This window comes from Aegilops tauschii, chromosome 7 (assembly GCF_002575655.3).
Source record: "Aegilops tauschii subsp. strangulata cultivar AL8/78 chromosome 7, Aet v6.0, whole genome shotgun sequence".
Lineage (NCBI taxonomy): Eukaryota > Viridiplantae > Streptophyta > Magnoliopsida > Poales > Poaceae > Aegilops > Aegilops tauschii.
In genome coordinates, this window is record NC_053041.3 from 535,174,528 (window position 1) to 535,187,519 (window position 12,992).

Consider the following 12,992-nt stretch of genomic DNA (forward strand, 5'->3'; position numbering starts at 1 on the left):
GCCGCAACGAGCGGCAAACAGGATTTCCGCATCATGCTGGCAGGGGAGCTCCTATCTGCCGATTTTTGCGACAAATTGCCAGCCGCACGCACAGGCGGATATCCGACTGGGCCGGCGCAAGCTAGCGACTATAGCGCGAGCCTATACAACTCAAAAAATAGTCGCGTTCTGTAGGGATGAAACGCAGGAGCTCCAGTTCCAAAAGACAAGCTATTACCACTTGAGCTAACGGACATATTTGAATACTGAGGTGTGCGAAACTATTAAAAACCAAAACCATCACAGATCCGAGTTTTTCTTTTGAAATTTCGAATGCAAAACATTTGTTTGAAAAAAAAGGGGATGTCTTATGAAATGCGAACACATTTAAATTTGTGAACAATTTTTTAAAAAAAATCAAACATTTTTTAAAAAGGGAACATTTTTTGAAAATACTGAACAATTTTCGGAAACTCTGGGAAAAAATGAATATGCGAACATTTTTTCAGAAGGGAAAAGTTTCTTAAAATTCCAAAACGTGGAAAACACGAACATTTTTTGAAACTCCGGAAACAAAATTATCAAATACAAACATTTTTTAAAAACAGGAAAGTTTTTGAAATTAAAAAAAAATTGGAACGCAAATTTTTTTGAAACTCTGGAACAAAATTTGAAAACACGAACATTTTTTGAAATATGCACACAATTATTGAAGCATGAACATTTTTTGAAATTCCCAAAATAAAATTTAAAGCATGAACAATTTTTTTAAATTGAATTCAGGAATAGTTTATGAAATTCCGGAACAATTTTATGATTCCGTGAACAGTTTCTGCGATTTGGTTATATTTTTTGAAATTTGTAAAAAAAAAGAGTCCAATGAATATTATTAAATTCCAGGATATTTTTTAAAATTCGTTTATTCTTCGAATTCAGGAATATTTTTTGAAATTCGGAATATTTAGAATTTGTGAATATTTTTAGAAACACTAGACATGTTTGAAATTCATGAACATTTTCTGAAATACAAAACTTATTTTAAAAATCCACGATCTTTTTAAAATTTGTAATTTTTTAAGAAAATTGAAAGATTTTAAAATTCATGAACATTATTTCTTGTCATAATTTATCCTAATTTAATGATATATTTCACAATAGGATGCAGTTTTAAGAGCAACTCCAATGGAGCGACCCATTTCGTCTTGATGGCGTTCATTTGGATCGGCGCGGACACAAAAGTCGGCCTAACGCGCCCCAAAGGGAGGAGGCTTGAGATGGACACGGAGAAGCAAGCTAAGATGTTTGAGCTCAAGGCGGAGAAGCAAGCCAAGATGCTAGAGATCGAGGCCGCCAATGCCAAGACCATGGCCAAAGAAGTGGCTCTCGCGAGCATGATGACCGGGGTGGAGATCATGAAGGTGGATCTCAACACCGTGTCGCCAAGGAAGAGGCCGTGGTTCGAGAAGATGCAGGCCGACATGCTCAAATTCGACGACGAGTGATCTATGGCGGCGAGCGCCGTCTTTTTTTATGTCGACGGGTGTGCTGGCATGACCACGGGGGCCGCGATGGCGTGGTCGAACTCTCAAGTCCCAACCTTTTTTGTGTGCTGGCATGTGTGCCAGCCGGCTGGCGAGTGCGCCAGCATGAACTGTGGTGATATTTTCTAAAGCCGGCATTGTATGCCGGGTTGGCATGGTGCCGGCATGATGAGACATGGCCGCTGGCATGATCGGCCGCGAGCCTTTTTTTTTAAAGTTGATGCGGACATGAAATGGGTCGGCGCGTTGGGCGCACTGCCGATCCAAATGCAAAATTGGGCGGACACCGGGCGGACGGTCGACCCAAACGGACAAAAAACAGACAAATGTGCCGTCCGTTTGGGTTGGCCCGTTGGAGTTGCTCTAATGTCTTTTCTCTCTTTAATTACAGAAAATACAAAGAGAGGGGGATTGCCGAGCAGATGACCAAGCGGTTTGATGCCCCCTAAATAATCCCCGATGCTTTCTCCTAGAATAGGGGGAGATCGGCCTTCTGATATGTACGTAGCTCCACCCATGGTTTGATGTCCATGGCTTGCCCGTTGTTTCATGCATGTATTTGTATGGGCTTGACAAGTAGAAGAAGCTCTACCTTCTCAAAGTCGCTAGCGCTCCCGTGCGGAGCCAGGTTTCCCGAGGTGGTTGTGCTGGAAGAGTTACTTTGATATATTGGCCCTAGTCTCTATCTGTGTTCTAGGGCGGTGCGTATTCCATCGTTCAATGGTGCGGCGTCTCCCGAGCCAGGCCGAGAAGCTGGGGGCTCCTTCTGGCGATGGAACAGGATGACGTTAGTCTGCTGGGCCCATGCGATATGATGACATTGATATAGCCACCTATGTTGGTTGATCTCCTTCTCGAGCTGGCTCTATTCATATCATTGGTCCTTCGAGCATGTCTAAGGGCTCTAGTGTCTCGCTTTTTTTACTTTTTGAGCTTTTGTGGATGCTCCTGGGCACCCCTATATCTTGCTAGAATTCTTTCTTTTGCTTTGTACAATTGTGTTGTGTTGTACTGCTTGTTGTGTTATAAGGGCTTCACTAATTTAAAGCCATGCGCCAACCACTTCAAAAAAGAAAGGAAGAAAAGTGTCGCACCAAGTGTAGTATTGCCAATGATTATTAGGGCACAGATCCATTTCCAGCACCACCCCAATTAATCTCCAGACCACTCAAGCAACATGGCATGTAAAAAAGCAGGTGTTGGGATGTCTCAACCCCCCTACAAAAGGAGCAGCATGGGTTACCAGGCCATCTTTGTTGTTTCATAACTTACCTAGTGAGCACAACATTTTGGAATAACTGCCATAAGAAAATTTGGATTTTAAGAGTCAACTTTAGCCTTCCAAATCCATTTAAATTACATCCACTGAAGTTCATGAAAACATAGATTTAATAAGCTACTACACCCATACCAAAATATAAGACGCCTTATAGGCTACCAAAACCGCATATATTTTTTACCCTACAAAAAGAAGTGTTATATATATTTTTTAGAACACGATGCAGACGCAGACGCTCATATATACGAGCATACACTCATCCTTATACACACACACGTAGACCCTACCCCTATCACATCCGAGAGACTAAGCCGACATATCGTCTTGAGTTTGACGAAGTCAGCACAGGTGCCTCGTAGTCGATGAAAACGTCTCCTCCTATTGAACGCACATCGCTAAAAATTCTGAAATAAATCTAGAAATAATGCGAGCATCAGGACTTAAACCCTTATGAGTTGGGATACCATTGTCCTCCTAACCATCCAACCATGGGTTGGTTGGCAAAACATTTTGATGCATATGTAATATTTTCTAACATTCCCTACGTAAGCTAGTGCCGTACACTTGTAAAGCGTGTTCGGTTAACACAAAGGACATGGAAAAACAAGCTGAGCAGCCAAAGAACAACTTCTTTTGCTTTTTTTTCCCAAGAGGACGCAAATTACGTATCAAACTTTATAAAAAAAAAGAAATTAAGTACAGTATAAAATAAGTACAACTCATTGCGAACAACGAGTATAGCGTACACTCCACATCCGGCTAGCCAAAGATAGCCACCACGACAAAACAACTACAACGCAAAAGAGCTTGGCAGGAGCTACGGTTGTTCGGAGATGACCGGCATAGGTTGAGATATGGTTTTTCTGTTCTTATTTTTTGATGAGGGTTAACAACTTGTCTTGCTGGTTGTTCCGTTAACTATTGGTTTTACATTTGTCCATCCGAATTTCATGACGGCACTAAAGGCAGTATGTACGCTCAATCGAAAGCCCCCGTTTCGCCATACGCATCGGTGGGTGCAATGCAAGCAGGCAGGTTGTACACGGAGCCGAGGTCGCCGGACGTCGGCGAGGTACATATTTGCGGGCCGCCGTGTCCTCCGTTTCAGATGGTTTTCGAGCCTTTCCGTTTCATATCTCCTTCCTTTCCTTTCTGGCCCGATCCGCTTCCAGGGTGTTCGTCCCGGACACGTACAAGGAAAGGAAAGGCGACGTGATAAATATGGCCCTCGTTGTCCTCGCCGTCGATAATTCCTTTGGCCGTGGACGGACAGATCGATACGCCGACGTGACTTGCACGACCAGATCAAGCTTGCGAGACAGCCGATAGATCCATGGACGACAACATGCTCGCTGGCCTGCTGGCGGGCGCCGGCCTCCCCGCGCGGCCGCCGGGCGGCGACACGCCGCTCCCCGACTCGTCGGAGCAGATCTACATCGCCCCCGTCGCGCTCCTCAAGATGCTCAAGCACGGTACGCAGCCAACTAATCGACGACCAATCTTAAATTAATTGCATTGATCTGATATGATCTGATCTATGGATGGTTGCAGCGCGCGCCGGGGTGCCGATGGAGGTGATGGGGCTGATGCTGGGGGAGTTCGTGGACGAGTACACGGTGACGGTGGTGGACGTGTTCGCGATGCCGCAGAGCGGCACGGGCGTGAGCGTGGAGGCCGTGGACCACGCCTTCCAGACCAACATGATGGACATGCTGCGGCAGACGGGGCGGCCGGAGATGGTGGTGGGCTGGTACCACTCCCACCCGGGCTTCGGCTGCTGGCTCTCGGGCACCGACGTCCAGACGCAGCTGAGCTTCGAGCAGCTCAACCCGCGCGCCGTCGCCGTCGTGCTCGACCCCATCCAGAGCGTCAGGGGCAAGGTGGTCATGGACGCCTTCCGCCTCATCAACCCGGCGGCGATGCTCACGGGGCACGAGCCGCGCCAGACCACCTCCAACGTCGGCGGCACCGTGCGCCCCTCCCTCGAGGCGCGCGTCCACGGCCTCGGCGTGCACTACTACTCGCTCGCCATCGGGCACCGGCAGAACGAGGTCGAGGAGCGCATGCTCGCCTGCCTCAACCGCAAGCGCTGGTCCGACGGTCTTGTCCTGCAGAGGTTCGACGACGACGAGAACGCCGGCGCCGTGAGCGGGATCCGGGACCTCGCGGTGCAGTACGACGCGCAGGTCAGGGAGGAGGACGTGACGCCGCCGGAGAGGCTGGCCGTGGTGAGGGCGGGCAGGCCGGACGCCAAGAAGCAGCTTGGGGAGAGAGCCGAGGCCGCCATGTCGGGCAACATCGTGCAGACGCTGGGCATGATGCTCGACACGGTCACCTTCTAGGGAGTATGTGGCTTGGGTTTCATCGGTTCAGCACTATAATTGATACTCCTACTTCTGATTGTGCCAGTTTCATAGTTGGATGATGTTCGTTTGTCTACAGTGATCGCTTTTTGCAAGGAGCAGATGCTGCCGAAGAGATATTGACGATCGACTCTGCTCTTTTCAAAAAAAAAACTGACTTGCTCTTCGGTTCTTCTGAATAACATATCTAGTATGTTTTAAGTTGACGGGTTAGCATTACTATAATAATGATGGTTGTATGCATCGCTCGATCCAAAGGCCGTGGGTCATCCTTCTTTTCGAAAAAATATTATGGACTACATACGGACTAAATGAGTGAACAAGGACACTAAAATGTGTCTATGTGCATCCAAATCAGAAAAACATTATAACATCTTCTAATTGTGATGAAGAGAATACACCGATGGAGCTCGGCAATGGTCAGATGGGATATAAGATCACAACTGATTGAACGACCAAACACACTCAAAAGTGGGCGATGATTTTCAGTTCTTGAAAGTCATAGCAAGGATGTGGGGAATCCCTAGGGCAATGCTCCTACTAGGAGCCTGACTTGGGAATGTAAATTCCTTGGCTGGAACAAAATCTTGTGTGGCGGGTGTAGATTTGGGATGTGTTTGGTTGATGTGGGGAAAAGTGGAAGTCGAATTGGGCTGGCACCCGAGCACCGAAATTCTCCCGGCCTAGGATAGCACATGCGACGTATGGCTACTACTTGCAAAACAATAGCGTTGTGGCGTCTATTGAACAGGCCAACGATGCAGTCGAGGGTCCTTTTCGAACCTGCTTAACCATTCCTCATGCCAGGACCTCTCCACTAACTTTGCAAAAACTACCTTCATCCCGCTAAATGCCTATCCATTTCAAGCTCCTACCATGGCTTCAACTATGGCCACGGACGTTGCACCCTTTCCGCAAATATCGGCATCCCTTAACCCTGCACAAACTACCCTTAGCGTTCCAACCAATTATCAACCGGTGTGACGTTTATCTTTTCGGCTGGTTTGCCATTTAGTAATCGCGAGGTCAAAGACTAGTTCTTCTGTCGATCGTTCTTGACAGTCTTCCCACACATTTTATGCTCTACTTCACGATGTGAAAAAGTGTCATCAAACGTAGGAGGAGTTTATTTTGGTCTCGCGAGGATTCCTTCTCTGAGGAAAAATGCCCTGTGGCGTGGGACGGAGTGTGTACCCATAGGGTTCATGGTAGCCTTCATCTTGAGAATTTGCAAGCACAAATTTTTGGTCTTATGCTAGAATTTGCTTCCAAATTCCTCCACTCCCGAGCCTTCCTTGGAAGGACTAGGTCGTACGCCAATCTCCACTTCACATTGGCCCTCACAACAAGCGGCTCCTTTCTTGGAAGGTCATTTTCAAACATCTTCATAGCCTACGTGACATCCCCACCGCTCGGTGGGGAATGGCTCCTCCATTTTCTTTGAGCTCGACATATGAGTTTTACCAGAGCCACTTTGCATCATTCCATGCGCTTTACTTGCACCACACTAAACCCTATACTTTAGTTGCTCAAATTTTGCAGGATGGGTCGATTTAGGCTTACATAACTGGCTAACCCTAACTGTTGTCGATGAACGTGTTGCTTTGAGACTTCTACTGCAGGAGGTACCTTAGCTATTGTGCTAGAAACATGATGCTGCTAAATGGGAGCCCCTTCACAACCAAGGGTGCATATGACGCACTTGGTACGCAGCTCTCTCTCTTGCTTTGACCTGGCAATCGAGGGTACGAAGTAGGTTTGCATTTTCGGATGGTTGTTCCATCTTGATCGCATTAACACAAGGGAGAAATTGCACCACAAAACGTTCTTGGCCTCGGTTTTCTACCCCCGCTGTGGTAATTCCATTGAAGACAGAGCTCACATGTTCTTCAGATGCAGCGTTGGTTGACAAGGTTGACGCACTCTTGCAATGCGTCTTAGCTTTAACCCGATCGACAACCTATGGAACTCCTTGTTGGGGAACGTAGTATTTCAAAAAAAAAATCCTACAATCACGTAAGATCTATCTAGGAGAAGCATAACAACGAGCGGGGAGAGTGTGTCCACGTACCCTCGTAGATCAAAAGCGAAAGCGTTATATCAACGCGGTTGATGTAGTCGTACGTCTTCACGATCCGACCGATCCTAGCACCGAACATACGGCACCTCCGTGTTCAGCACACGTTCAGCTCGATGACGTCCCTCGTACTCTTGATCCAGTTGAGGCCGAGGGAGAGTTCCGTCAGCACGACGGCGTGGCGACGGTGATGATGAAGTTACCGGCGTGGGGCTTCACCTAAGCACTACGACGATATGACCGAGGTGTGTAACTGTGGAGGGGGGCACCGCACACGGCTAAGAGATTGTCTGTTGTGCCTTTGGGTGCCCCCCTCCCCACGTATATAAAGGAGGGGGAGGAGGAGGCAGGCCAAGGAGGAGGCGCGCCATGGGGCGGGAGTCCTACTAGGACTCCAAACCTAGTAGGATTCGACCCCCCTTTCCTATTCCAAGTGGGAGAAGGGGGAAGGACGAGGAGAGAAGGAAGGAGGGGGACGCCGCCCCCTCCCCTTGTCCAATTCAGATTGGGGCAAGGGGGGCGCGCGCCACCTCTTGGCCAGCCCTCTCTCTTCTCCACTAAGGCCCAATAACTTCCCGGGGGGGGGGGTTCTGGTAACCCCCGGTACTCCGAAACTTATCCGAAACGACCCGAACCATTCCGGTGTCCGAATGTAGTCTTCCAATATATGAATCCTTATGTCTCGACCATTTCGAGACTCCTCGTCACGTCCGCCCATCCGGGACTCCGAACAAACTTCGGTCATCAAATCACCTAACTCATAATACAAATCGTCATCGAACGTTAAGCGTGCAGACCCTACGGGTTCGAGAACAATGTAGACATGATCGAGACACGTCTCCGGTCAATAACCAATAGCGGAACCTGGATGCTCATATTGGCTCCCACATATTCTACGAAGATCTTTATCGGTCAAACCACATAACAACATACGTTGTTCCCTTTGTCATCGGTATGTTACTTGCCCGAGATTCGATCGTCGGTATCTCAATACCTAGTTCAATCTTGTTACGGGCAAGTCTCTTTACTCGTTCCGTAATGCATCATCCCGCAACTAACTCATTAGTTACAATGCTTGCAAGGCTTATAGTGATGTGCATTACTGAGTGGGCCCAGAGATACCTCTCCGACAATCGGAGTGACAAATCCTAATCTCGAAATACGTCAACCCAACAAGTACCTTCGGAGACACCTGTAGAGCAACTTTATAATCACCCAGTTACGCTGTGACATTTGGTAGCACACAAAGTGTTCCTCCGGTATTCGGGAGCTGCATAATCTCATAGTCATAGGAACATGTATAAGTCATGAAGAAAGCAATAGCAATAAACTAAACGATCATAATGCTAAGCTAATGGATGGGTCTTGTCCATCACATCATTCTCTAATGATGTGATCACGTTCATCAAATGACAACACATGTCTATGGCTAGGAAACTTAACCATATTTAATTAACGAGCTAGTCAAGTAGAGGCATACTAGGGACACTCTGTTTGTCTATGTATTCACACATGTACTAACTTTCTGGTTAATACAATTCTAGCATCAATAATAAAAATTTATCATGATATAAGGAAATATAAATAACAACTCTATTATTGCCTCTAGGGCATATTTCCTTCACTCCTCGATCCCTAACAACCTGCCAACGACCACATGTATGTTCGTCCTTTTGATTGTGTTATGGAAATTTCCTCAGAGCCAAAGGCGTGTTAGAACATATCATTGCAATCTCAACCTCTCGTTGTAATCTCAACCTCCTCCCATATCTCTTGTTGTAATCAAACTCTTGTATCTCTCCTTGTACGCCAAGGCAAGGGCTTCGGCCTAACATCAATATAAACCCACGCGGCTCCCCTCGAGGGAGTAGGAACGCTTCCACGAAATATTTCATGGTCATCAGAGCAACCTATTCCCATACATCTAGCCACAAATCAAAACCCTAGATCACACATCATCGTCTCCATGTCTTCCTCAGCCGGTGTCACCCTCAAACTCGGTTCGCCGCCATCTGAGAAGCTCGTAAGAGGGAACTTTATCCTCTGGAAGACGCAGGTTCTGCCAGCCCTGCGAGGTGCGCAGGTCACGGGGCTCCTGGACAATTCTGACGCCGCTCCGCCCATGATGGTGGAGATCACAAAGGCGGGCAAGACCACGACCCTAGAGCCGAATCCCCTGTACGAGCCCTGGATCGCTAAAGACCAGTAGGTCCTGTCATACCTCCTCAACTGCATGTCTCCAGAGATTCTCGCGCAGGTCATCGGGAGGGATTCCACCTTCGAGCTCTGGGCAACAGTCACAAACCTCTTCGCCTCGCAATCGCAGTCCCGGTTTACCAATCTGAGAATTGCAATCACCAATACCAATAAGGGCACCATGTCAAGCTCGGCGTACATGGCAAAGATGAAGAGTCTTGGGGATGAACTAGCTGCTGCTAGTCGTCCCGTCTCTGATCCGGAGATGGTGGATTACATCCTTGCAGGACTGGACCACGACTACGACTCTGTTGTGGCGACAATCGGCGCTGTCAAGGGCACTATCACTGCGGATGATCTCTTTGCTCAAATCTCTGCCTTCGATCAAAGGATGGAGATGCTAGGCGACTCGTCCTCGGGCGGGTTTCATTCGTCTGCAAACGCGGTCTACAGAGGCCGTGGCCATCCCGCGGCAGGTCTCGCGGGCGAGGAGGCAGGGGGCGCGGCCGTGGTGACCGCGGTGACCGCCAGCCCTCTCCTGCCAATGGAGGCGGCGGCTTCAGAGGACGTCCTCGACAGCAACAGCAACAGTAGGTGCGTGAGCAGCAACATGACTATCCTGAATGTCAGATATGCTACAAGCATCATCCAGGAGGCACACGTGTTTGTTGGTGGCACTATGAAGAGAATGATCAAGAAGAGAAGGAGGCACATGATGTCTCCTATGGCGTGGACACCAATTGGTACGCCGACAATGCAGCAACAAATCACATCACGGGAGAACTTGACAAGTTGACGATGCGGGAGAAATACAACGGAGGCGACCAAATTCGCACGGCAAGCGGTTCTGGTATGAATATCACACACATTGGTAATTCAATTGTTAAAAACCCCATGAAAAATTTGCACTTGAAAGATGTCTTGCATGTTCCTCAAACATCCAAAAATCTTGTTTCTGTTCATAGATTCACTCTTGATAACAATGTTCTTATAGAATTCTATCCTTATTTTTTCTTGGTTAAGGACTTGAGAACAAGGAGAATCATTCTTAAAGGACGATGCGTGGGATGCCTCTACCCACTCATATCATCATCATCATCATCATCATCTTCCTGGTCCAATAAGCAAGCAAACATTGTCACCAAGCCATCATCATCAAGTTGGCATAGTCGTTTAGGTCATCCATCTTCAGTCATAGTTATGTTCTTAGCAAAAATAAACTCTCTTATGAGAATAGTATTGAGTCGGTTTGTGATCCGTGTCAACAAGCAAAAATTCATCAATTACCTTGCCCCATCTCTACTAGTGTGTCTACTGCTCCCCTCCAACTTATATTTCCAGATGTATGGGGGCCAGCTCTGTCGGGGGGGATGAACCCCAGGAAGGCAACGGAACCCGGATCCTTTTCAAAAACAACGGGTCCAGCATCGCCCCTCAAGACGGCTCACGCTTGGCCGGGTCGCTCGACCCGGCCAGACTCCTCGACTCAGCCCCAACAACCAGCTCAAGGCAGCCGGACCCGGCACGACAAGACTTCTCCAACAAGCCAGCTCCTCCCTCGGCATGTTCTCCAACCCGGCCAAGGGTCAGCGGCCGTCCCATCCCAGCCGTACGATGGGACGAGTCTCCACCAACTGATGACCAAAGCCACAGTGCCCCGCCCATGCCTCTGGTCAGCCGGGCGTGGCAATAGTGCCCCACCTACCCGCTGACCAGGGCCAGCGTGGCAACAATGCACCCGTCATCACCCATGACGCCAGCAAGCGGCGACCTGACGGAGCGCCACTGTAGCCGACTCAACCCGGCCACTCCCTGATGATCGACAAGACGGCCAACAATGCCCCCGTACCCGACGGGCCCCACGCCCAGAGAACCCGACAAGCCCTGACCCCCGGCGGATCCCAGCGCCGGCTTCCCGGATAATGACAACCCAGTCGCACGGCCTTGTAACATTACCATCGTACCCCAAGGGGGTTGACCTATAAAACCCCGCAAGAGCCCTCATGCATACGGGCAACTCTTTCACTCGCGCAGGCGATCACTCACGTAGCAAGCAACACCCAAGGAGAGGGAGCAGCCTAAGCCTTGGCTCGCCTTCCTTCTTCCTCCATACAACTCTAGGAGCAACTCTGTACTGATACATATCAACTACACTCGGCAGGACTAGGGGTGGTATCTCTCCGGAGAGCCCCGAACCTGGGTATGTCTTGCGTCCCGCGCTCGCTCATGCCGACCTCGCCTCTGGAGCCCACCAGTGCCCTCGAGCCTCCTCCTATCTTTAGCCATCCCTTGGCATCTGTGATAACCCACAAGTATAGGGGATCGCAACAGTTTTCGAGGGTAGAGTATTCAACCCAAATTTATTGATTCGACATAAGGGGAGCCAAAGAATATTCTCAAGTATTAGCAGTTGAGTTGTCAATTCAACCACACCTGGATAACTTAGTATCTGCAGCAAAGTATTTAGTAGCAAAGTAGTATGGAAGTAACGGTAACGGTGGCAAAAAGTAACAGTAGCAGTTTTGTAGTAATTGTAACAGTGGCAATGGTAAAGTAACTAAGCAAAGAGCAATATGTGAAAAGCTCGTAGGCATTGGATCGGTGATGGAGAATTATGTCGGATGCGATTCCTCATGCAATAGTTATAACATAGGGTGACACAGAACTAGCTCCAGTTCATCAATGTAATGTAGGCATGTATTCCGAATATAGTCATACATGCTTATGGAAAAGAACTTGCATGACATCTTTTGTCCTACCCTCCCGTGGCAGCGGGGTACTATTGGAAACTAAGGGATATTAAGGCCTCCTTTTAATAGAGTAGCGGACCAAAGCATTAACACTTAGTGAATACAGGAACTCCTCAAACTACGGTCATCACCAGGAGTGGTCCAGATTATTGTCACTTCAGGGTTGCCGGATCATAACACATAATAGGTGACTATAGACTTGCAAGATCTTCCCCTCATGAAAACATAATAGGTTCAGATCTGAAATCCTGGCACTCGGGCCCTAGTGACAAGCATTAAGCATAGCAAAGTCATAGCAACATCAATCTCAGAACATAGTGGATACTAGGGATCAAACCTTAACAAAACTAACTCGATTACATGGTAAATCTCATCCAACCCATCACCGTCCAGCAAGCCTACGATGGAATTACTCACGCATGGCGGTGAGCATCATGAAATTGGTGATGGAGGAAGGTTGATGATGACGACGGCGACGGATTCCCCTCTCCGAAGCCCCGAACGGACTCCAGATCAGCCCTCCCGAGAGAGATTAGGGCTTGGCGGCGGCTCCGTATCGTAAAACGCGATGAATCCTTCTCTCTGTTTTTTTCTCCCCGAACGTGAATATATAGAGTTGGAGTTGAGGTCGGTGGAGCACCAGGGGGCCCACGAGGCAGGGGGCGCGCCCCCCACCCTCGTGGACAGGGTGTGGGCCCCCTTGCCTTGATTCTTTCGCCGGTATTTTTTATTAATTCCAAAAATATTCTCCGTGAAGTTTCAGGTCATTCCGAGAACTTTTATTTCTGCACAAAAATAACACCATGG

At 48.4% G+C, this 12,992-nt stretch overlaps 1 protein-coding gene across 1 annotated transcript; it reads left to right on the forward strand.

Annotated features, from left to right (window-relative positions):
* Positions 1-3,968: 3,968 nt before the first annotated feature.
* LOC109748584 (26S proteasome non-ATPase regulatory subunit 14 homolog) lies at positions 3,969-5,295 on the forward strand. The gene is made up of 2 exons (XM_020307617.4): positions 3,969-4,271; positions 4,351-5,295. Exons 1-2 carry the CDS (start codon positions 4,133-4,135, stop codon positions 5,139-5,141), a joined length of 930 nt encoding a protein of 309 aa, XP_020163206.1. The 5' UTR covers positions 3,969-4,132; the 3' UTR covers positions 5,142-5,295.
* The last annotated feature ends 7,697 nt before the right edge of the window (positions 5,296-12,992 follow it).

Bases quoted from the DNA above. Each gene is read 5' to 3' on its own strand.
- LOC109748584 (XM_020307617.4), top strand. From the start codon at position 4,133: ATGGACGACAACATGCTCGCTGGCCTGCTGGCGGGCGCCGGCCTCCCC. The intron at 4,272-4,350 runs GTACGCAGCCAA...GGATGGTTGCAG, and splicing joins CCTCAAGATGCTCAAGCACG to CGCGCGCCGGGGTGCCGATG.